The sequence below is a fragment of the Phoca vitulina genome, unplaced genomic scaffold (genome assembly GCF_004348235.1).
Source record: "Phoca vitulina isolate PV1807 unplaced genomic scaffold, GSC_HSeal_1.0 scaffold25, whole genome shotgun sequence".
Classification (NCBI taxonomy): domain Eukaryota; kingdom Metazoa; phylum Chordata; class Mammalia; order Carnivora; family Phocidae; genus Phoca; species Phoca vitulina.
Genome location: NW_022589728.1, coordinates 30,467,797 through 30,493,681, shown reverse-complemented (window position 1 = coordinate 30,493,681; position 25,885 = coordinate 30,467,797). Strand labels below are relative to the sequence as shown.

Below are 25,885 nucleotides of genomic sequence, written 5' to 3'. Positions count from 1 at the left end.
ACACACAGCCAACTTGCATTCACTTAGAAAAGAAAGTTATTTTCTCTAGCGATCAACACATCACTTTTACATGGCTTATAAACTGTTACATGTTTTATATGTTAATAGAAATCCATTTTCTTTCAGCAAATGTATTGAGAGCACCTACTATGTGCCGGGACTAGAAATACAGTAGCATGTAACAAGGATAGAATGCCCCATCCCATCAGCATGGGGAGATCCTCCCAGATGCTAGCAGAAAGTCCCTTTCCATCCCTGATTGGATGTCTACACATGATTCTTTGTAACTTTTATTTATAAGGCTTAAAAGACAATTACTCATCCAGCGCAAATATAAAACAGGGTCTTTGTTAACTTCTGAACGTGGCAAAAACATTTTTTTATGTCTTATGTACAGCTCACTAATTTGGGTGTCAACAAATTCCATTTTAGTTTAAGTAGTCCAAGCTGCCAATTGTTTGATATCATCATCCTCTTCTTCTGCCCTCCTGGAAGATGCTGGAACATAAAATGGATAAAAATTAGCAATTGGTTACATTCACACCTGAAGCACAGAAAGCAGGTTTGCATACAGGTATTAAAAGGTATATATTTATGAAACAAAAAATAAGTGCTAAAAGGGATTGACCTGGCTAATTATTTCAGGGAACTAACTGACCATAGGCAGTTGATGTGGGCAACAGACCTGCTCGGGATCGATGTGCAGCGGGGGACGTGCCTGCCATTCTCCCTGGCATTCTATCTGGCTGTGCTGGGAGGGAGGAAGAAGGCACATTTGGAAGCCGGATATTTGTCATCTTCTTATTTAATTCTTCCTGCTCCAATTCTTCAAGTTCTGCCATCAACTCATCCTGAACATAGGAGAAAGAAAGAATTATGGAATTAACGTTTCACGAAGTGGGTTTCCTCAAACACAATAATAAGAACATCTGCTACCCAATTGATATGTGAGAACCCAGTGAAATGGAATATTTATTTTAAGACTAAGTCTTTTTTGCAACACTGAGCAATGATTAAAAATGAATATTTTGGGTTGTGCAAATTTGTCGTAGTTAATCTTATAATACTTCAGTAAACAGTTATTCAACTAATTTGTGCTAGCTGAATATATAACCTCCACAATTTCTAGGAACTTTACACCTTGCCTGTCATTTTCCAACGTATCTTTTCTTTTCTGCTGTAACAAATTAAGAATCTGTAAAACTTTAATTGGAGCAAATATTTTCATCTCGGCTAATGCTTTTGAAAATAAAACAACAGGTATAGCAAAACTATAATGTACAGAAAGTAAAAAGAATCAAAGATACAAAGTTTCTCTGTAAAATTACCAAAGCCAATATAAATCATGCTGTGTGTTTGGGTTTAGAAAACTTCCAAGTCAACGTAGGTACACTGTACTTCCTTCTTTTAGCTATAGTCTCAGAGAGTCTGGTTTAATCCTAAACTATTCTCTGCCTGAAGAAACTTAGACAAGACCAGTTTGAGACTTTAAAGGCATAAGTCACCTTATGTCAGATATGACATAACTGCAGTAGTTCAGATCTAACTGGCTCCATGAGTACTCAGGTAGAGTCCAACCCCCTCTCCCCCCCCCAACTCGGAGAGAGGTTGGGAGTTGAAACTAAACTTGTCATTATTAGGATTCTAAGACTGTCACTATTAGAAATGACCTAAGGCGCTCTTATACTCCACCAAGGAGATTCTTTGTTTATTCATTCATTCATCACTGAACAAATTTATTGAAAGCTCATTCATGGTCAGGTACTGAATTCAATGCTGGGGATGAAAAGTTGAATCAACAGTCTCTACACTTAAGGAACTCATTATCGAATGTGGGAGAAAGGTAATAAATCATTATCTTATATTAAAGTGAGAGTAACAATACCCTGGGCCAAGACAGGAGATACTTAAGTCAACCACAACATTTGATCAAGTCAATTTATATCAGATGTGCAGCAAGCTTAACGATTGTCTGACCACTGTTAAATCTACCTCATGAAAAGGAAATAAATCATGAAAGTATATGTCGTCACTTTCACAGGCCATGTGAAATAATATGGCCAGTGTACTTGCGTGCTTTTGGTTTTCCACAGGCAATATGAATAAAGTGCCTTCAGAATGAATACTCTGATGCCTACTTCTGCTCACAAAATAAATGGGAACAAATATAGTAAATACAGTAATGGCAGCACACACTATCCTACACTGAATGGGTGCCCAGAACTGCCGATAGCACTTGATAGTTATCAACAGCACCGAGAAGATATTGATATTTTCTCTTTAGCAAATATGACAGAATAATCATCTCCTCCGTCAATTATAGACTTTGAGTACCGAACACTTGTTCACTGATAAAATAATTCTAGAATTTAAGAAACTTCAGAGATAATCTAGCAATACAGTAATTTTTCTTTTACAGATGAGAACTAAGGGTCAGAAAAGTGAAGAGACTTACACAAAGTTGAGTAACAAATAGCAGAACCCAGATGTCCTTGTGAGCCCAGAGCCCTTTCCACCGCATCGAAATGCACTCATTAGATGCTTATTAGTCTAACCAGGGCTAGGCAACATTTTCTGTAAAGCGCCAGATAGTGATATTTTAGGCTTGCTGGTCACATACAGTCTCTGTTGCGCAGCCTTCTTTGTTTCTATTGTTATTGCTCTTATTTTCTGCAGTCCTTTAAACATGTAACATCCTTAGCTCAGGCACCATACAAAAAGACCACGGGAAGGATTTGGCCTAAAAGCCAAATTTTCTAACCCCTGATCTACACCATTTGGGGAGGGGGGATATATATTTTTTATTTTAATTCCAGTATAATTAACATACAGTGTTTTATTAATATCAGGTGTGCAGTGTAGCTAGTCAACAATTGTAGGCATTACTCAGAGCTCCTCATGATAAATGCACTCTTAATCCCCTTCACCTGTCTCAACCCCTGCCCTCATCCACCTGCCCCCTGGCAACCACCAGTTTGTTCTCTATATTTAAGAGCCTGGTTTGTTGTTGTTGTTGTTGTTGTTTGTCTCTTTTTTTCTTTGTTTTGTTTCTTAAGTCCCACATGTGATGGTCTACACCATTTTTAAAAGTTGTCACTCATTCCAAATGTTTCAGGTTTCCATGGAACCACATCTTACTTAGTAGATGCATCATTTTTAATACCACATAGATGTAGGAAGTCAGATTCTTTCCCATACTAATCAGAGAACTGGAAACATTTCGAAACATATAGTAGTCCTACTTATGTGTGCTTTGAGTAGAACAATTGAAATTCACAGTGCAGACACTACCATTATAATTATAGTCTTTATTATTGGATTGATTAATCTAAATGGAATGTGTGTGTTAATAATGCCACTCTACATTTATTTTGTTTCATAGCCTGAGTAATAAACAGAGGCAGACTAACCTCTAATTTAACAACTACAGAGCGTGATATGTCTGTTCCTTGCAGAGTGACACAATCTTTGTTTTGCCCAGATGTGTGAGCACTTGATTCCTTGTAATGGTTCTATTTTGGCTTCAACCATTAAAAGTCACTAACTCTACATAATCACATGCTGCCTTGCCTTAATAGTTGAAAACTTAATTAGGGGGTGGTTTGCTAAACCATATTAATCTTTCTTTTAAATCAGGGTTACCAGCACTTCATTTCCCTCTTAAGACAAGTACATCACTAACAAATATCACTTATTCTTTAATGATATTTAAGAAAATATTTAAGGAACACTGCCTGCTATATATGGGAGGAAGTTATCCTTTTCAGCAACCACAACACTCTGTTCTTTACACTGTGTTACCTACCTCATCAAAGTCATCGCCAAATCCAACCCGCTGAGAAAAGGCTTCTGAGATTTCGTGGGCAATATCCTGCTGCTCTGTGATCTCTTGCATCAAGTCATCTATTTTGTTCAGATCCCTGGGAGATAATATGCTATTGAAATCTTTTAGAAGTTTACTTTAAAATTATGAGTTTAGATATAATTCCATATGAAAAATGAGTCAATTTAATGTAAACTCTTAGTTATTTCAGTAGGATAACAAAATTTTCTGGTGATAAGATTTATCAACTTTAAAAATAACTTGCATTTTGGGCGCCTGGGTGGCTCAGTTGGTTAAGTGACTGCCTTCAGCTCAGGTCACGATCCTGGAGTCCCAGGATCCGAGTCCCGCATTGGGCTCTCTGCTCAGCAGGGAGTCTGCTTCTCCCTTTGACCCTCCCCCCTCTCATGTGCTCTCTCTCTCTCTCTCTCAAATAAATAAATAAGTAAATCTTTAAAAAAATAAAATAAAAACAACTTGCATTTCAAGAAAATTAATAATCCTACATTAAATGCACATGTATTTTAAATATTTGATAAATAGCCATTACATTTGGGAGGCACTAGAGACTAAAACTAACAATATTTGTAGATGCATTTTGAAATTTTGTCTGGTAGGTAGGGCATATGTAGAATTTAATAATATATGCTGCTGTGTATCAAGTCAGCAGGAAATGGTGCCATAGACCACCGAGGATCACCATGACCAAGATAAGCTGTGGCAACACTCAGCAGTCACTGACAGCAGCCTTTTAGAGAAGCTGGACTCTGGAACCAGAGATTTTTCTAGAATGCCTCATGGCTCTGAGATCCTGACTCCCTGAGGGCTTTCCCACAGCTGCTGATGCCAGAGGGAGAACACTAATGAGAACAGGGTGAGGCCTAGGAAGTTTCTAGCACCTGAGGGCCAACCCCCACCCCCGCCAGCCCCCCCGGACGCTAACCACCAGCCTAAGCTGTCAGGGTCTGAAGGCCAGGATCTGGACTGCTTCTCTACCACCCTGTCTCTGAATCAGTCCTCCAGCTCTGAAACTAGGCCAAACTGATGGAATACCAGAGAAGTGACAACTTTCCTTATTATTAAGCAACCTAAACACTGAAATTGTGACTCCCAGTGGAATAAATACTTTGCAAGTTTCCCAGACTCTATATATGGGAAAAGCCAAGTAGTTTTACATAAAAAGTTTTCTTTTAGCATCCTCCCATCATCCCTTATTTCCAATTATTATAATTACATTTATAACAAATATACAAGGAACTTATTTATGACAAGGAATAAAGTCTGGGCCTGAGACTGAATTTTTCTCAAAAGGAATATAGTGGAATGCGGCTGCTCAACTACCTGGGGTGAAAGGCTGTGATTCTGTGATGCAGTTAGCACCCCGCTTACAGCAGTGAGAGAGGATTGTGACTCTGATAACGACTCTAATGATCTTTCTGAAGCTGTCAAAATGACATCTGATTGTCAATGAATTATCAAGGCAAGAAAATGTCAGCAAAGATGTCTTCACTGGCCCCAGCCTCCCACTCTCCCACTTTTCCCATCCATGGACACTTCTCAATATCCCTCAGGCACTCATTGTTCTTGTGCATCTTTGACCCAGATGTCACTCTCATATCCAATCTCAGGAAAGGATCAGGTCCCAGGCATAGATTTCCTAGTGTGGATGTAAAGCAAATTATCACCAGCCCCACTACCACTATGAATATTGACAATGAGTGCTTACTTTGTGCCAGAAACTAGGCTAGGTGCATTGTCTCTAGTATCTCATTGACTTTCACAATGACTACACAAGGTAAGCACTATTATTATCTCCAATTTACAGCTAAGGAAATTGAATCAGGGAAAGGCAAAAGTAATTTGCTCAAGGACAGCTGGTAATGAAACTGGGATTATAACTCAGAAAATCTGACCTCAAATCCATCTCATAGCTATTATTCCAGGTCAGTGTTTCCCAAATACCTGTTAGGATCAGAATCACCTGGGGAACTTGGTGATAAAAACAAAAAGGCCCAATCCCTACCTTCCTTCAAGGAGCCTGGGCATCTGTGTTTTCTTTTGTAGTTTTCCAGGCTTGATAACCAAAGTTTGACAACCATTATTCGATAATTCTAATACTCTCACAGATGTTGACATTTAGGCCTTTTTAAAAAATACAGTGTGAGGGGCACCTGGGTGGCTCAGTTGGTTAAGCATCTGACTTCAGCTTAGGTCGTGATCTCAGGGTCTTGGGATTGAGCCCTGCATTGGGCTCTCTGCTCAGTGAGGAGTCTGCTTGTCTCTCTCCCTCTGCCCCTCCCCCTGCTCATGCTCTCTCTCTTTCTCTCTGAAATAAATAAATAAAATCTTTAAAAAAATTTTTAGGGCGCCTGGGTGGCTCAGTGGTTAAACGACTGCCTTCGGCTCAGGTCATGATCCTGGAGTTCTGGGATCAAGTCCCACGTCAGGGTCCCTGCCCAGCGGGGAGTCTGCTTCTCCCTCTGACCCTCCCCCCTCTCATGCTCTCTCTCTCACTCTCTCGCTCTCATTCTCTCTCACTCTCTCTCTCTCAAATAAAATCTTTAAAGAAAATTTTTTAAAGCCTATAGTATGAAAGTATTTACAGGTGGAGTACCAGACACTATTGAGACAACTGAGAAACCTAAGGGCGAAATGAATGTCTTCATTTTCTCATGGTCCTTTTTTTTTTTCCTACTCTAACTTCTAATCTTTCTTTGAGGGGGCATTCCATTCCAACATGTCAAAAAACCTCAAATGAGTAACTCCATTCCTGCCAAAATCATCATATAGCTCCAAAGGCTCTTCTCAACATTGAGGGAATTTATGACTTGGAGGGAGACCAAAGTCACTCACATGTTTTCATGAACTGCTTTCATCGCTTTTGCCGCAAAGCCCATGTTTCTTAACACCTCGGTGTTGGTGTGTGAATTTTCCAGGGCTTCTCTCTGGAACTCAATGGTGGAAAGTGTGCCATCAATCTGAGTGAGCTGCTTCTCCAACCTCTTCTTTCTCTTTAGTGCCTGCAATGCAGCTAAATAAGGGAGAAGCCACATTTATAAGGAGGAAGCCCAAGCCACTTACTCAAGAGACATTTGCTCAACACCAACCATAGACTCAGCATTGTTGATCCCTACAGACACCAAGGAGGCCAAATACAGCTGACGAACTAACACTAACACATGTCCTTTCAATCACCCGCACCAACTACCACTCCCTCAAACATTTTGCTATTCTTTTCTTCCGAAGATCTGGCAAGAGGATGAAAGTGTCAGTTTTCATATTCCATTAAAATATATCTCAGAAGTACTTCTGTCAGTATAGGATTTTAGAAAAAGAATAGATAAAAATATGAGTAAAAATCATGCAGTAGAAAAATAAAACTTTAGAGGAAGAAAAAAAATCATAGTAACTGTCTATTCTAGCCCAGTTTCTTTATTTCAGAGACAAGCTAAGTTATGTGACTTTCTTGAAGGTAGACAGTGACTGGCAGCTGGAACCAAACCTAGGATGATGGGGTTCATGTCTTGGTCTAAAATGATTACGAGATGGTCAGCAAGGTTACATCTAACCATGAGCAACCATAAAATCAACACTGTTAGAGTCATACTCAAGGATTAGATGGCATGCTGGTAACAGAAAAGAGTGTTGCTTTCAGCAAATATCCAAATACCCTCCTGGTTTAGCTCTTTACCTGCTTCATTTGAAAATCACAAAACTAAGAGTCTTTTTGACTCTGGCACTCCCGCCAAAAAAGACCTTAAAATAGGAGTTTTGATAGGGCATTTAAGGAGAGTGCAGGAAAAGAGCAGCAGAAGAATGTTAATATAAAGATGATTAAATGGAATTGGCAAAAGTACCCCAAATAGCTTTATGGTTTCAGAGCGAAGCACGTAAGTTACTGCAACAGAGATCTGAGAGAAGGCTCTCTTCGAACTCTGTTTTGGTCAATTTATTCTTATAATTCCAAGAGATTTGGTTTACTTATTCTAATGCTTTTTGTTTGGTGCACAAAGACTCATAGTCATTACAGTTTGTCAGATTTTACTGGCATCAATATGAAATATTACTCTATGTCCCATTTAATCCTCTTTGCCTTAAATTCCATTTTGTTTTATATTAATGTTTCAGCTTTTTGTTACAATTTGCCTATAATAATTATGGGGACCTCTATTTCAAAATTGTTTTCCATTTGCTCTATTGCACCTATTACAGATAGCATATACTTGAATATGTAGTTTATGTGACTGTTTTCAACCCATTCAGATAGTCTCTATCTTTTAATGTAAGATTTTAACTCATATTTATTTATTGTGATAACTGATATGTTATCTAATATCATCTTTTTATTATCATCTTTTTGTGTTTTCTGTTGTATTTTTTGTTTACTTCTGCTGTCTTGTCTTTATGTATATTGATCAAATTTTCTTTGTTCATTTTCCCCCCTTTAATTTGTTGGATAGTTATATATACTAAATTTATTCTCCTGAGAATACTCTTGTATTTTAAAAAGACACATACAATTGAGTTTTCTATCCATGTTGAAAATTAATCAGTATTGATAATTTACTGTTCCCAAATAAGATTCCTTTCTCACCCCAGACCTTCCAATGTTTGATTGAAATAACTGCAATTTTATTAGTTCTAGATGATTACTAGCTGTTTTCACTAACCTTTCAACTTTTAAGGAAACTGGGCGCCTGGGTGGCTCAGTTGGTTAAGCGACTGCCTTCGGCTCAGGTCATGATCCTGGAGTCTCTGGATCGAGTCCCGCATCAGGCTCCCTGCTCGGCAGGGAGTCTGCTTCTCCCTCTGACCCTCCCGACCCTCCCCCCTCTCATGCTCGCTCTGTCTCTCTCTCTCAAATAAATAAAATCTTAAAAAAAAAAAAAAAAACTTTTAAGGAAACTTTTCTTAACAATTGCATTAAGTTTGACAGATTTTCTTACTAATGATTCTTGTATCCTACATCATCCTTTCATGAATTATTTTTACTTTGCTGGAATAAATATTAAAGTGGTTTTTTTTTTTTCCCCAGAAAAGGTACATAGATATAAATTCTCTAAATACCTATAGATCTAAAGATGTCATCTTGTTTCAAACTTGAATAATAGTTTGGATTTTTTTTATAGAACTCTAGGTTTAAAATATTCCAAAAATTTTAACTATTCCATTGTCATTGGGTAATCAATATTCCAAAGTTTGATAATAATATTATTTTCATCCCTTTGTAGAAAATTTGTTAGCCTATTTCTTCTTTGGAAACGTTTAAGATTTTCTTTTTTACCTTAGAGTTATGAAATTTCACCAGCATAGGGCTAAGTGTGTGCCTTTTATTTTTTGCTTTTCCCAACTAAATATTTGGTGAGGTTTTTTTTTTATTCTGAAGAATTAAGTCTTCCTTCAGCTTGGGGAAACTGTATTCTTTAATGTTTTTTATTACTTTTCCCCCCTCCATTATTTCTCGCTGCTTTCTTCTTATTTTTTTCTTAAGATTTTATTTATTTATTTGAGAAAGAGGGAGAAAGAGAGAGAACACGAGAGAACATGAGCAGGGGGAGAGGGAGAGGGAGAAGCAGGCTCCCCACCGAGCCTGAACCAAACCCAGATGCTTAACAGAGCCACCCAGGTGCCCCTGCCTACTTTCTTTTGAAATCCCTATTTATTTATTTTTTTTTTTTGAAATCCTTATATGATGGATGTTGGATTCCTTGGCTCTATCCTCCAATCTAATAATTTTTTGTTCTATGTTCTGGGATAATTCCTTAACTTTATATTCTGAATTACTAATTAGTCTTCAACTACATTTATTCTACTTTTTTACCCTCATTTATTTTTATTATGTTTTTCAATTTCTAAGAACTTTTTCTTCTAGCTGCTCATTTTTACGGCAGCCCATTCTTGTCTTATAATTCAATAGCCTCTTGAATCTCCCTGAAGATACCAACACAAGTTTTGTCTTTAACATTTTTTATTTCCTACATTATCTCTCTTCCCTTGGGTTTGGTTGTTTGCTTTGCTTACCTTAACCCTTTCTTGCAATTACCTTTCATCAAAATTCTTTTGAGTCTGTGTTAAAAGCTTTCATTTATAAATGAAAGACTAGAATAGTTAGTGTAAGTAGCTGGGCTACTTGTAGTTACATAAGTGTGTTTTGCCATGAGGTCTTGAAAGGCAAGGCTGCCCGGAAGCTCTGTAGAAGAAGTAGGTGTGGTATTCCAAGGGAGGGAGCAAGTAGACAGGCTTGACAAAGAAAGGCTTTATTTTAGGTGTGGAATTGTTCTCTATCTCCCTGGTGAGTGGTAACTGTCTTCCCATCCCTCCCTGCCCACTGTGGAAGTCCAGGGTTATCAGGTTCTGCTTGGCTTCCCTCTCCAGGTGCAAAATCACAACTGAAGTCCCTGCTAAATAGCACTGACACTTTATTTAGAAAAGAGTTTTTGTTTAACCCGTCCTTTAGGAGAGAACTAAAACAATTTTTTAAAAATTATCTGCATAAAGGCCTTTCTATGACATCACACAATATCATCCTGTAGAGAGGCTCATCACATTAATGACCAGAGCTGTGCAAGGGCTTTCTCCCCAACATGGGAAGAATGGTCAATTGACCCCCTGTGCTAACACCCTACCTGTGGATCCGTATCTACTGCTGCACTTATCACACTGTATTATAATTATTTATAAAACCTATTCTACCCCATCTCAACTACACCAGTTATAAGCCCTTTGAAGAAAGATGTAGTATCCTATTCCCCTATTTCCCCAGTACCTGGCCCAGGTCCTGGCACACAGCCAATAAAATACATAACAAAAATTAACATCAAGTATTTGTTATATGCCAAACTGGTGCTAAGTGCTTTATGTGAATTGTCATTAACTCACAAAAACTCCAAGAGTAGATGCTATTATTGGTCTACTTCCCAGAAGATGAAATGAATGAATATCAAATAAATAAATCTGATAATTTTGTAAACATAGAAATGACAGCATGGTATAATAGAAAAAGTATGGCCTTCAAGGCCAGAGTGTGACTTCTTCTCCCATGACTTAATAGATGTGTACTCTTGGGTAAGTCACTTCCCTTCTTTGAGCTTCAGTTTGCTGTTCTGGAAATGGGGATATAATCCTCACAATGCAGGGTGATTGTTTTAAGAATTAGGGGTATTATGGAAAATTAGGGAATTATGGAAAATACCTTATACAGTCCCCATGCAAGATAGATACTTAGCAATTAGATATTATTATTAAAAATAGCAATTTATGTAACATTTATTAATTTATGCAATTGTGTATCTTATATCTGAGGCCAATGAGCAACAAGTTACCTGTTGTTGTTTTTTTGTTTTTGTTTTTGTTTTTGCCATAACTCACCATAACAGGAACATAATATTAGAAAACATTAGAAAATATTAGAAAATCTTAGGAAGCTAAACTTCAAATACACATCTCCACCCAACATATCCAGAAGTGGAATGTTCCAAGTGTGTCTCCTCCCTATCTTGTTAGGCTGGTTCAGTGTCTATACTTATTTGAAACTTAACTGGTATCCATTGACCCAAAAACATTTTCCTTTTTTTAGAAAAATTTTATATTTCTCTATTAAAAAATATACCATGTTTCCCGGTAAGAATTAATTTTAGATTACTTTCTAAAAATCAAAAAATGCAATTTGATATAAAGGATGAGACTTCAGAGTTACTAGATTTACATTTTAATCTTACCCCTACCAATTATTAACTGTGCATAATAACCTTGGAGTGTGACCTTAACTCTTAAGTGACATTCCCTACTTGGATAATAATGATAATAATAATAGCAACAACAATAATACACAGATGACAATAGACCATTGTACTCTGGAGTCAAGTTGCCTACTTTCAAACCTAGGCTCCATCTATCCATAGTTGGGTGACTTTACATAGGTTGCTTATTGGAAAATGAGGATATAACTCATTCCATGGTTAAGGATTAAATGAAATAACATATGCAAAGTATTTAGTGCAGTGCCTGATGCATAGTGAGCGACTACTAAATACTAGGGATCTTTATAATCATCATCATTATCTCCTTCACAGGGTTGTCAGAACCATATGGTGGGAGCCACATGGTATAATGCCCAACCTTGCAAATGTTTGTTGTTAATAATAATGAGTTCTGGTTTGGACACAGTTTTAAATGCCTATGTTAACATACAGTTTCTGCCCTTCAAAGTACATGGGAGAAATTTAAAAATTCACTAAGAGTTGAGATCTCAACTTACATGTTCATTCCCATGCCACAAACTACGGATTGGCCTACACCAGAGTCCTAATCTCAGAGGGAGCCAGGCAGGTAAGGAAAGGTAAGTGAAGCAAAGAGAGGTTAGGAAGAAAGGCCTTCTTTGTTTTCTCACCTGTGAGAGAGAAAAAGACAGAGGAATATTAGTCTACTATAATAAAAAATAGTACAAGAGTGATAATAAATGGCAGTCGACCTTAATCCCAGGATCAGGGAGTCAACCGGAAGAAGCAGGAACTCTAGCAACAAGGCAAGCATTTAACCTGATTTATCGGAAGCAACCCCGCAGGCCCCGGTCCATGGCCACCATGCCCCGCCTCCCACAGCTCAAAAGAAGCAAGAAATCTGGATTTGCAGGCAAAGTCCTCCAAATTTAAAATCTGACTTCCATGTTTCAAATCATCTTGGGTGAGCAAACCCAGTGATTTCTGCAGAGCTGGATCTGGTCCCAGGACACCGGACACTTCCTGTGACTTCTGCCTGGTGCAGGATGCTTCCCCCAAACACAAAGACAAGAGCCGTATGTTCCAAAGAACCAAGAAATATACATTCAAGAGTCTCCTGTGAGCTGGTTCTCACATGAAATGATGATGCCTCAGGCCCACCAGGAGTTAGACGGGCTTTGATTTTGTTTTCTAATAAACAGTTCGGGAAAAGAAAACAGCTGCCTATTTTCAAAGACAAGGGACAAATATTGCAAATTTAGCAGTGCTCCCGATTGGCAAAGAAGGACGTTTTCAGAGCCATGTAATTCAACCTGTGTAGGAGGGTGCAATTCAATCTTCAAACTCCTGTATGTGCTTTTAAGCAGCGGGTGAGACCTGGACAGCATTCTTTCTGAAACAAAGGAATCTACTGTATTCTTTTGTGGTGGAGAAACAGCCAGGGGTTTTGTCGCTTCGCTTCACAGTGACGTTCCTTCAGCAATGGAATCACAGAACAACGTCCTGTACGGACTTGCTGCTAAGGATACATGAAGAGCCCTTACTACCGCCCAGTGAGGATGGCGGCTGAAACTTAAGAATTACTCACTTGAACCAAAATTCCACCAGCCTGAAGCAACTTTACTCCACTACTACATGGCCAGAGGAGGAAGGCTTTCAGTCATCTATGAAAAATAACTAGAAATGGCAGAAAAAAGTTACAGTTTCATTGTTCATATAACATATAGGGCATCTTGGTTTTAAAGGTCAGTCTGTTCTTCACTCATTGAGAGCATATACATGTGTGCATTGGTAATCCATTAGTTGGCAAAAAAAAGAAGAACTTTTTAGAAACCATCATATCTAGTGACGACAGACAAACCCGTGTGTGAAATATGAAACTGCATTATGACAGCTCTTCTCTCTACCAGGAATGGATGATCTTTAGAGAAGGCCTAAAGGTGGGGCCTAGAAGAAAAATCCCAGAGAGTGCTTAAGAGACATATGTCACACATAATTGGTCACATCGTCTTTTGCTTTTAACTGGGAAGGGTCATAATCATGTTGTTTTATTTGAGAACCTTTAAGGTGAGCCCTGTTCTTATTCACATACAAATCACTTCATTAATTAAAGAATACCTTCTATTTATGGCACCTTGCTTTAGTTCTTGAAAAACACAATCTGAATAAGCATCATCCATGGTAAGCATTCTACAAACGGAATGAAAACAAAATGTTTCTGTTCAAAGTCACAGGCTAGATTGAAAACAGCTGGGAGAATACTAGAAAATTGTAAGGTTCATTTGGCCCAGACCACCACATCATGAATTTCCCTGGACTTCTTCAGTTTAAAAAAATATTCTCATCCATTCATGTCAGCCAGCCCAGGAATAGATACTGAAGATCTACCACGCGGCCAGCACTGTGTTGGGTACTGCAGGGACGAAGAAATAAGGCTATAATCTCAGAGAGTCAAATACAAAGTGGGTGTTCAACCACTTACTCATCATTGAACAAGCATTCAGTAAGCATCCATTATCTTCCAGAAACTGTGACCGCAGATACTAACGTGTGTAAGTTACATTTCAGTAGCTGAGGAGACACAGAGGGAGAATAAAAGGGGCCACGTAGAAGGTAGGTGGGTGCACAGAGGGAATGGACAAGCTCTCTCCGGAGGGTAAGGGAAGGCGCCACAGAGGAGGCAATGTGGATGAAGCCAGGGTGACAGTCTACACGAAGACGCAAACAGCAAACACACCGCTCAGGAAGGAGCACGAATGATAAAAGGTGTCATAGGACGGATTCCTCCCGGATATAGGATATAGGAGAAGCTAGAAACCTTAAACCCCAAAATAGAGCAAATCACACCAGCTTGCCACACTGACTGGATCTTATAAGTAACCTCCATATTTTCAGAGGTCTCACCAATATTAAATGTCATAAAAAGGGTAAAGAGCAAGCTGAAAGACTAGAACACAGCAATGATGTGGTGTATCATGCGATGGCACGGCAGATGCCTGAGAAAACAGTAGAAAGGAAGGAGATTGGACAAAGTAAATAAGAGATATTCTGAGGAAAAGGACATTTGGAAGCGGAATAGTGCTGTAAGCAAGCCAGTGATGTTGGACTGAAATCTGTAGAAAAAAAGAGAAATGGTGATTGATTAATATTATAAAGTATAAAAGATTAGAAAGAGGATAATTAGCACCCTCTCCCATCTCCAGAAAGATAGGAAATGGACAAAGGAAGTTAAATGACTTTCCAACAGAAATGACACAACTCTTTTTTCTAAAAAGCTCACAGCTACTTTTGGAGATGAAGCAGTTCTTACCACCAGGATGTCGCACAAGAGATTATTAAATCTGAGAGTGAGAAGTCATGACCAAAAAGTGCTATCAGCCTTGAGTTGTCAAAAAAGGAAGAATGCTTGCATAAGACTCATTTTATATATCCACTGGAATTCTTATTTCTTATAATTAATTGCTTCTAAGGTCGATTGCCAGGCAAGTTAAATTAACCTGCTATTGGAACAACATATCAATGTAGTAATTAAAATGTACTTGATATTCTTTGTAAAAACCCAATTAAATGTTTGAGCAGGCAGAATATATAACTGATTGAACGGATGAGTTTTTTTACTTGCTACTGGTATTATTAGTAACCTCACAAATTGGGAACCTCTAGGGCCTGCTACTGCCTAAAATGTAGGGAAAACAGTATGAGTATGAAACTAGCGAATATTAAATAGAAAAAGTCAGAAATAGCAATTATGCTTAATTCTAGAGGGTAGACATATGCACCTATAAATGTAATTCTATATTGTGTACATATATACATGTGTATATGTATCTGTATGTATGCGTGCACATATATGTGTGTATTTATATGTGTGTATATGTGTGTATGAATATGCACGTGTGTATGAATATGCATGTGTGTATAAATGCGTATTTATATATGTATGTACGTACAACATAGTTCTATTTTCTACTTATAGGAAGTGTTCCTTGTTCATATGATGCACCAATATTTCCTATTACTGTGTCCGTGGCTTACAGGTGCTCCTGAGAACCAACAAACTATATCCCTACAGCGCCCTTCAACTCTCACCACCTATGATTCTATGATTATTGCCTTGAGATCCCAGGATCAACAAATCATGAAAAATATATAGCTCCTACCCTCAAGATCACTATTCCCATTTGAAATTCTTTAAGAATAGGTTTACCTTGCAATTGGTGATGAACTACATTATTTAACTTTGCAAGTTTAAGTGGCTGAACAATACTCAACAAATGAAGGTAGTTTATATAAATAAAATTTTTCAAACTGCTCACAAAAAGATAAACCAAAGGCTCTTATATGTGTGATCTTTAAAATATGTATAAACTGGTTTAACATAATTATAATATCTTTTCTTGCTGCAGTTAACAGAGTAGAAGTTTTGAGTTAGGATAATATCTTGGTTCAAACTCCAAGGTTATATTGACTTTCACTTATATGTACTAAGTATATGGCAAGAATCGGTCATGGAATTTGCACTGATCACTGAGAAAGGCCTATTCAACAATGTTATTACTGCTAAAGCAAATAAGATACAACCATTATGGATATGTAGCATATAACACTATACGAAAGAACCAAAAAGATTCACCAGAAATTCATATTTAGAGAATAAAATGTCAAAAGTGTTTGTCGAATATTTGGTTGCAGGATTTTATTCCTCTATATTTATACGTGAGCCAAATGTAAAAGTATACCTTTTATTTCATTTAACCTGGATGGTTGACATTAAATTTTAATTTTTAAATATTTTAACTTCTACTGCAAATATCCCCAACTCTTAACAGAGAATAATCATCTTCTCCTTTCCTGTCATTTTTATACCACCATTCTTGTTTGCTTGCTTTTGGGGGGTGGTTTGTTTTGAGGGTAGCGATCACAGCATTGGCATTTAAGTTACTAGCTCGCTAGATTGAGGGAGAGTTGATAGAGGTTGCCCAGAGCAGGTGACAGTGGGGCTTTAGCAAGACCCCATCCTCTCACTGGAAATACCCACAAGTTAGAGATACCTGGGAGAAGGGCTTAGCAGTGGGCTCAAAGATTCATTGGTTTGGGTTTAGGAGCTCTCACTGCTTTAAAGCATAAACTTTGGACTAAGTCCTAAATATTTCCAATAAGTAATTCCCTATTAGAACCATTTGTTTGAGGTAAGAAATCAAGATCTCCAGTATAGAAAAGTCAGTTATTCAGGAAATAGATTACTATTTGCTTTATATTTATTCCAGACTCTTGCTTTTTTTTCCTTCTCCTTCTGCAAACTTTTAAGCCAATTGTGTGTTTGTTGAACTTCTATCAAACGATAGTCAAAAGAAAATAGGAGAAACTAAAATTACCAGTTTGTACTAAAAGTTTTGGTTATAGTTTACTAAGACAAAAGATTGAGAATGGAGTTTTAAAAAAATAAATCCTCAATATTACCTATATATTTTAAGTACCTGTGATAATTTTGTTCCTTAAAAGTACAAATAGAGGGGCACCTGGGTGGCTCAGTCGGTTGAGCATCGGACTCTTGATTTCGGCTCAGGTCATGATCTCAGGTTCGTGGGATGGGGCCTGTGTCAGGCTCTGTGCTCAGTGGGGAATCTGTTTGAGATTCTCTCCCTCTGCCCCTCCCCCTGCTGTGTGCTCTCTTTCTTAAAAAAAAAAAAAAGAATCTTTAAAAAAAAAGTACAAATAGATTCACATGTACTTAGACATATTACAAAAAATGAATCCCCAAATAAGTCACTCTCGCCTTTGCCAAACCTGATTGCCAAAGTAAAGCATTGTAAACTTAAAAAATTCAGTATTAGACCTTGCCTTATGTCTCATTAATTAGACTATCATGCCTTTGTCCCATTTTCTTGAAAATGAAATCTGATCTGAAATTAGTAGTTCTAAGTACTGAGAAACACACAAGTAATTCTAAGTACATCTGAGGGCAAGCTTACAATGATCTCCTGCTATGGTTTCTCAAAATGTATAAATCATATGACTTTGGCATAATCATGGTGTTAATAATAGATTTTCTACCTTATGGTGGCTAATTCAATTAACTGCAAAATAACATATATCAAGGAAAATTGTATTCTTTGTATAATGTAAGTATTTTGCGAAAAGCTCTATTATCCAGCTTTGTGAAACTTAAATGAAGAACAATAATACTGACTACTCCAGAATGTATAATGCTGCTCCAAATTCATGAAGAGGAAAAAAAAAAAAAAACACAACAAAACTTGATGTAGTTACATAACACAAGAAACAGTACCAATTACCCTTCTAGAAGTAGCTACAATACATCAGCAAACTGTCAAAATCTGTGCCACAGATACTTGAAAGAACGCTTCTAGAACAGAAACACCCTACACTCTAGTTCCTGAGAAATTAGAAAAGAAGACAATGATAACTAGAAGCCAATATAAGCTCACAAAAATGAAAAATATCCAACTAATCTCACTGGCCTGTTTTCTTTGGATTACTAGATGCTGACTCAAGGAAAAAACCATAGACCACCTGCTAGCCTTCTAACATTATGCACATTGAAATCAACCAGAAAGGCTTGAGTATCACAATCCTGAACTTATCCCAAATTTCTCGAAATAAAATCTCCTGGTGTGGCATTTTAAAAAGCTCTCCAGGTGAATCTGGTGAAGCTAATATACTCTCAGTTCATAAATCAGCATTTGTGAAGCAGAGGTGTGTGAATATAGTTTGGTTTTAGGAATATAATCCACAAGGTATACTGAAGCATTGTAAGGGAAAAGAGAAAAAGTTGGAGAAATAAGATGACACCAGCTAGAAATGTAGATCAGGTATCTTCATAGTCAGATGAATAACTGAACTCACTGAGTGCTGATCTATCAAATTGGTAATCATGCCTTACTTGAATCCTAGATGAAATGTTACTATAATGTAGAGGTTTTCCTGGAATGAAGTCTCTAGAGAGAGAGAGATACCATGAGGCTCTGTCCTTGGGTTCTGTCTTATTCAATATATTTTAACAAAGACCTTGACAGAAAAAAAAAAAAAAAGCTGTTGATCCAATTTGTGACTGGTTCAACAAAAAGAAATAGCTCATATGTAAGACAGTAAAATTAGAATTTTAAGACTTAACTGAAAATAAGGAGATATTTAACAGAAATAAATGTAAAATACTGAAGGCAAGCTTAACATATTGATTTAAATGGGGAGAGGGTAAATCCAGCTGGGATTTTTCACTCTTTCCAAATCCACTGGGGAAAAGCAACTGATCCGCATCTGAAAAAGCACAAGCAAACTGAGGCCATATTAACAGAGCAAAAAAGATAACAAGCCCAGGGCATTCTGCTGGGGGTACCAAAGTGGATGCATGAGGGTGTAAGTCTACTAGGATCCCTGCCAGGCTCAGAGGGGGAAGGGAGGTAGTAGGAAAGTGAGAAGTTTTCATACTACAGCTTAAGTGAATAGACTCCCAGGGCCCATTCAGATATTTTAGGTTTCCCCACCATGGGGTGAAAGCCCCATGGGAGTTCCTGAGGTTGGGGGAAAGAAACTGGGGGTGAAAACTGAGGAAGCGTCAGATTTCCATTGATCTATGTTTTCCAGAAGAGGGAAGAGCAGTTGACTGGAGAGTAAGACCTGACTCGCATATGGGTTGTTAATGCCCCAGGAATAAAACTCTTTCTTTTCGGGATGCCTGGGTGGCTCAGTCAGTTAAGCGGCTACCTTCCACTCAGGTCATGATCCCAGAATCCTGGGATAGAGTCCCACATTGGGCTCCTTGCAGGGAGCCTGCTTCTCTCTCTGCCTGCCGCTCCCCCTGCTTGTGCTCTCTCTCTCTCTCTCTCTCTCTGACAAATAAATAAAATCTTTAACAACAAAAAAACTCTTTCTTTTCTCTGGCCCCAGAATACACGGAGTATGGCACAAAAGAATCAGAGAATCAGGGGCACCTGGGTGGCTCAGTTTGTTAAGCGTTTGCCTTTGGATCGGGTCATGATCCCAGAGTCCCTGGATCCAGACCCATGTCAGGCTCCCTGCTCGGTGGGGAGTCTGCTTCTCCCTCTCCCTCTGCCCCTCCCCCCTGCTCGTGCTCACGTGCTCTCTCTCTCTCTCTCTCACACACACACACACACACTCTCTCTCTCTTAAATAAATAAATAAAATCTTTAAAAAAAATCAGATAATCAGAGGCAAGCAAACACTCTATGATGATGCTTGGTTGTAATTTGAATACTGGAGAATTCTGAGACTCTTCAAAAGGACTACGGAGTCACAGTACCACGTGAACTTCCCTCAAGAAAACTAATTCAGGCTGGCTAATGAGGATCTGTCAGAAGCTTCAGAAATGTGTCTTCAGCAGGAAACAGAGGGACATGGGTAGCTATTTCTCATCTGGGTCCCTGGGTTCCATGGAGGAGGAAGGAAGCAACAACAGGCATGGTGAGAGAAGAAAACAGTAGAGGGTAGATGTTTCCAGTTTAGCACCTCACCAAATACTAAATGCCTCCTCAGTTCCCAATCCTTAGTGGGCATCAGAATCACTGCGTTATCTGTTCAAAGTTCAGATTTCTGGACCCTACACTCAACCTACTATGTTAGAACTTTGAGGGGGTCCTTGTGAGTGCACATTTTAACAAACACCCTCAAGGAATTCTGATGCAGGTGATCTGAGGGCCACATTTTGAGAAACTCTCTTAAGAAAGAAGGTCACCAGGTAAGCGATATCTCCCAAGGGAGCTTCCATCCAACAGGGCCTTCTGCACTCTGCATCAGTCTCTTATTACCTGAGCCATGCATGCTTTGCCCCGACTACTTTGGCAACAAAGCTGATACCCAGCTGACACAGATGTGATTCTTTTTATACAGAAGTCCTTCTGATCCCGTGTCTGAGACTGCAGAATTCAACTCCATGATGACTATAATAAAAAGCAAACTTAAGAGCACAAGGAGGTTTGTACACTAGGCTAAAACAATGCGATCATGCTCACACCCCGAACTCCAAGGAAGACCAAGTCTGCATCATGACTCTGAAAACAAACTTAGCCTTGCCAAAAAATAAAAATAAAAATAAAAATAAAAGATCCCAGGCTTCAAAGTGAGCTGGCTTACTCAAATAAAAGCCTCTCTGCCCTAGGGTCTCATTCATCAGCTACCTGATGAAGAGTTGGAAGGGCCTCAGCTGCCAGGTTTCACCAGAATCATGTGTAATGATACTGAGGAGGGTTGTGGCCAAATTCACTCCTTCCTAGTCTCAACCTTTCATCTCTCTGAGCCCACTTCCTACAGCCTGAGGCCTATGGGTAACCCAGACTGGATCCAGCCTCTCCACATAATTACATATTTGACGTTCCTGCTCAGCCTAGGACAAGGTAAGTAACAGAGGCACCTAGGATGGAAATTTAAGAGGACAATCACTCTCAGGGTCACACAAGTGTGTGCTAGGGGTCTCTCTCGCCTCCCCCTAGAAGGGGCCCTGGGAGGCAAAGCTCAGCACAGTAAGGGGTAACTGAGAAGTGCCAGAGGGAGTTGAGGTCACAGAACAGGAGATACAGAGAAATGACTGCTGTCCTCAAATATGTGAAGGGTCTTCACATGACAGATGGAGTAGATTTATTCTATGTTATTCCAGAAGACAACAAAATTTGGACCAGTAAGTGGAACTTAGTAGGAAGCCAATTTCAGCTGAAAAAAAATTACTGTTATTACAATGGCTGACACTTAGAGAGCACTGAATTAAGAGCTTTACACAATAATTCCATTAATCCAAACAACTCTGAGGATCAATCTTATCCTCACAATTATGCAGATGAGGGAATTGAGAATTAGGCCTAGTAAACGGTCTAAAGCCACACAATGTCTAAGTGACAGGGCAGGGCTAGGAATCAAACCCAGGTTTGTCTGCTTTGAAGCTGAGGTTCCTAACTACAACACTGAGTTACTTTCTATCAAGTGTGTAAAAACTGGATCAGGACGTTATTTTTAAGCAAAATATAACCTATGGCCATCTCTTAATGATGTTATTTTTTAAAAAGACCTCATAAGGGAGGTTAGAATAGTGACCCCCCCTAAGGTGTTCCACCAAACCAGTGTGGCAGGAAGGGTTTGCAGTACGCTGAGGTACTGATTCCTTCCGCCCGGGGTATCAAGGGTCCCCGAGCTGCTAGTCCCCGGTTATCCCAGGGAAGTACACAAATCAGTGCCACAGATGCCATGATGTGAAAACAAGTTAGGAAGCGCTTCAGGACGAAAAGACCATGTATTCCTAACTTGTTAACATTACTATGGATTTAAGTTCCTCATCCTTAACCCTGGCCACAGGGAAGAATCGCCTGGGGGCATTTTTTTTTTTTTTTAAGATTGGTTGATTGATTGAGAGAGAGAGAGTATGTGTGAGCAGGGAGGAGCAGAGGGGGAGGAAGAGGGAGAAAGAATCTGAAGCAGACTCCACACTGAGCACGGAGCCCAAGGAGGGGCTGGATCCCACGACCCCAATATCTTGACCTGAGTGGAAACCCAAGTCAGACGCTAAACTGAGTAAGCCACCCAGGCACTCCCTGGGGGCACTTTTTAAAAAATACTGGTGCCTGAGCCCCACGCCAGTCAATTATATCAGAATCTATGGGGTTGGGACCTAGGCATCAGGGTGACTTAATATACAGCCAGGATTGAAAACTGCTCTTGATGACAGTGCTCAAAAGAAAAAGATTAAGTGGTTTGCAAAAAGTTTGCTTTTCCACAAAGCAGATGACCAGTTATAAACGAAGGGTAATCTATGTAAACTGCATTTAAAGAGTCTCTGACCACCAATTTTTTTTTCTTTCTTCTTTTTCTATTATGGCTACTAGAAATTTTTTTTATTAGTTTCAAAGGTAGAATGTAGTGATTCATCAGTTGCATATAATACCCCGTGCTCATTCCATCAAGTGCCTTCATTAATGCCCATCACCCAGTTACCCCATCCCCCCACCTCCAAAATTGTTAACCAAATTATAAACCTTGTTCCAAGTGTTAATCTTTTAGATCAACAGGGCCTTGAATATCATGCGTGTTGCAAAGCCAATTTGGTGGTGCACACTCAGGTTCTTTTTGGTAGATTACGGTAACTACCAAAGAAGTTTAAGGTAAGAATTAGCTATGCCTGCCCAACTTGGTATGAGATACAATAAGAGCAAGTTTCAGACTAAATTCTGCATAAACAAACATACACTGGCAAGCAAAAACAGTTTGTTAGCTTGTTCCATTAGCTCAATGAAGTCCTGACTGGACATCCTTTTGGGAGCTCCAACACACCCCATATGAAAGGCTCACTGAAGGCAGCAACATTCCCTGATAGGGTGCTGAGCCCTGTGGGAGGTGCACTCTGTCAAAAATACACTTGAACCAAGAACTGGACGTGGCACTGATCTAAGATCAAGCCTCAGGTACCCTTCCCTTCTAATGTTAAGTTAGTTATACACCTAGTAGATTTTTATCACCTGTTCTTACAATGGGAAGCAAGGAGGTGTCTCTAAAGTATTTCAGCCAATCCACATATTTAGAATATCTGTAATTTCACCAATGAGATTTCATTTCTAACATTTATTATGCTAATTTAGAAGTTACTTGCTTTACCAATAAAACCCATTTTTGACATTCAGAATGCTGTCAAAGCTTCTGCTGTAGAAAAATAGATCACTGAAGAATTTGTAGTGGCCAGGAGTGTGGCCCTTTCTGATACAATGCTACTTGACCAGTCAACCTACTATTCTTGGCAGCATGCTAGCTGACCAACCATGTCTAGAAGTAAAACTTTAACTGCACATATATTATGTCACTCAGATTATAAATTACAGCCCTTATAGCACAATATACAGCCCTGTATAATATATAGCCTTGTATAACAAAGGCCCATTTTGTACTAACTATATTGGGCCTGATAACACTATGAATGTGAAAGAAAATATTTCTTGGTAGCTAGTGGAAAACAGAAACTATGTGTATATGAAGTTATCTGATTTATTTGGAAAATGCTGATATTGACAGGGTTTCTAATACATGGGCCTGTAAATGAATTCTTTCCCTAGCTTAGAATACAGATGAACTCAGGCTAACTAGCCTCTTTCTACTCCCAGAACCACTGTAGAACCAGGCCTGGGCTCACAGCAGTGAAGTTCCCAAGGATAAATGATAAAGAATAAGTGGCTTTTCTAACCTCAATTGGTTATTTGCACATGATACATGCATCTGTTACTTCTCTGATTTAAGGAAGTTAGATTGATGCTCTTAAATTAATGTTGTCTTTAATTCTGGGGGGTCTTAATAAAGCCAACTTGTAATATATACTTTAGTGCACTGCCAATTGAAGAACATTTTTGAAAAAAATCAGTAAAATGTATATTACCTTATATTTTTGTCTTCCAAAAGCAAATCTACATTTTCACCACTTCCTAGAAGCAGATGTTCAATTTTTAAGATTTTTTAAAAACCAGTATTTACTGTAGATAAAGCGATATACAGACCCGAAAGGATGACAGACAGACATCCCTTGACAGACATGCAAATTTCAGAGTGCATATCAAACTGAAGAGGAAGAACAGGGAAGCAGAGCTGCCCATGACTTTTTAGCAGGCCATAATGGCATGGTATCTCTTTAGAAATTGCCATTAAATAGCTCCCCAAAACATTTTCGGACAGAAAGTAAAAATAGAAACCAGCATTTAACTGTAAAACAGGCTAGCATGCCGGGGCAGAGCAGCGGCAGAGAAAAATGAAACTTGGCCTTTTTATCGTTGGTGGTAAGTGGACACAAATGTATCAGGCACATTTTTTATGGGAAGCAGCAGGGTTTTCAAGGTCAGCTCCAGACGACATTATTCCTTTCCTGCATTAAACAATGGCAGCGTCATTTAGGGCTAAGTAAATCTTCCCAGGGCTTTGTTATGACTAATGAAGCCTGACTTGTGGATGCGAGTTCAGGGTTAGGTGGTGGGCAGAGTCCTGGACTGCAGCTTCTATTTCTGAGTCTGCCATTACAAAACCACTTTTATTTCTAGTGTTACAAGACCAAATCATTTCAACCTCTCCCTGGGTTTTTATACGTGTCACTGTGCTGTTTACATCTATTCTCTATAAAGAGAGCAGTACACTGAAGAAACCAATTAACTCTGGAAAATAACAAAGGGTTCAAGGTGTGACAGGAGCACCAAGAATCATTACTGGTTTAAAGTCCCTTTTGCGGTAAAAACCAGTGATAGGAAATATAATATTTAGTTCTCTGACTTTTTTTTTTTTTTTTTTAAATAATATCTCAACTGCAGAACGGCCAACTAAACTCGTCAATGGCTTAGGAGCAAGGCAAACCAGAACATACTAGAATATACTTCACTGGAGATTTCCAGGCAAGTTAAAATGTGTGATTCAATATATATAAACACACAACAGAAAACTTGATATTTGAGGTCAGCAGGGCTGGACTAGGGTAAGGCAAGACAGGAGTCAAATTTAAGGGGGAGGGGCAAAAAAGTCAGTAATCAAGATAAATAATATTTTAATGTTTTTAAAATTCAAAAATAATGCAACAAAATTCACGATGGACAAAATATCACATTTTTTAAAAAAGAAAGTTAAGTAAAAAAGTGCCTTGTAGAACGACATAAGAGCCAGAGGTAAAAAAAAAAAAAAATCAATAATACCGATTCTGTCTTTATTTAAAATCTTGATATTTTGGGGCGCCTGGGTGGCTCAGTCGGTTAAGCGTCTGCCTGCGGCTCAGGTCATGATCTCAGGGTCCTGGAATCGAGTCCCGCATCGGGCTCCTTGCTCTGTGGGGAGCCTGCTTCTCCTCTGCCTCTCTCTCTCTCTCTCTCATGAATAAATAAAATCTTTTAAAAAAAAAAAAAATCTTGATATTTTGTTCATTATCGTTTTTTGAATTAATTCTGAGTTTTTCTGTTGTTCGGCCTCATTGGAACTCCCTATCATTTTGCCATCCAGGATTGTGCCTTGTTCAGCTGACTCGAGTTTTGGCCCTGGGGGTCAATACCAGTTCCTAGAAAGGCCGTGGGAGTAAATCTGGCCTCCTGGGGAACAGGTGCTGTGGGCCGGATTGTCCCCAAGGAAAGCGCTGGAGGAGAAGGGTGAGAGCTCACTCCTGCGGCCAGACCCCAAGCCTACCTCGCTTATTCTGCGTGCCGTGCTTCTTGGCCAGGGTGAGTTCCCTCTGGATTCGATTTTCCAGGTACTCTTGTTTCTTGCTCAGCATCTCCTCGGTCTCCCGAAGTCGGGCCAGGGCCTCCTGGGGGCTTGGAGCAGCTCGGCTTTTAGAAGAGCCTCCCCCTTTAAAGAACTTGCCCAACTTGCTCAT

The 25,885-nt window shown here is 38.9% G+C and overlaps 1 protein-coding gene across 1 annotated transcript; it reads right to left on the bottom strand.

The window, feature by feature from the left end:
• Window positions 1-433: 433 nt before the first annotated feature.
• CHMP4C (charged multivesicular body protein 4C) lies at window positions 434-25,885 on the bottom strand. The gene is made up of 5 exons (XM_032421956.1): window positions 25,696-25,885; window positions 6,677-6,854; window positions 3,806-3,920; window positions 686-851; window positions 434-498 (listed from the first exon to the last, which is right to left on the bottom strand). Exons 1-5 carry the CDS (start codon window positions 25,883-25,885, stop codon window positions 434-436), a joined length of 714 nt encoding a protein of 237 aa, XP_032277847.1.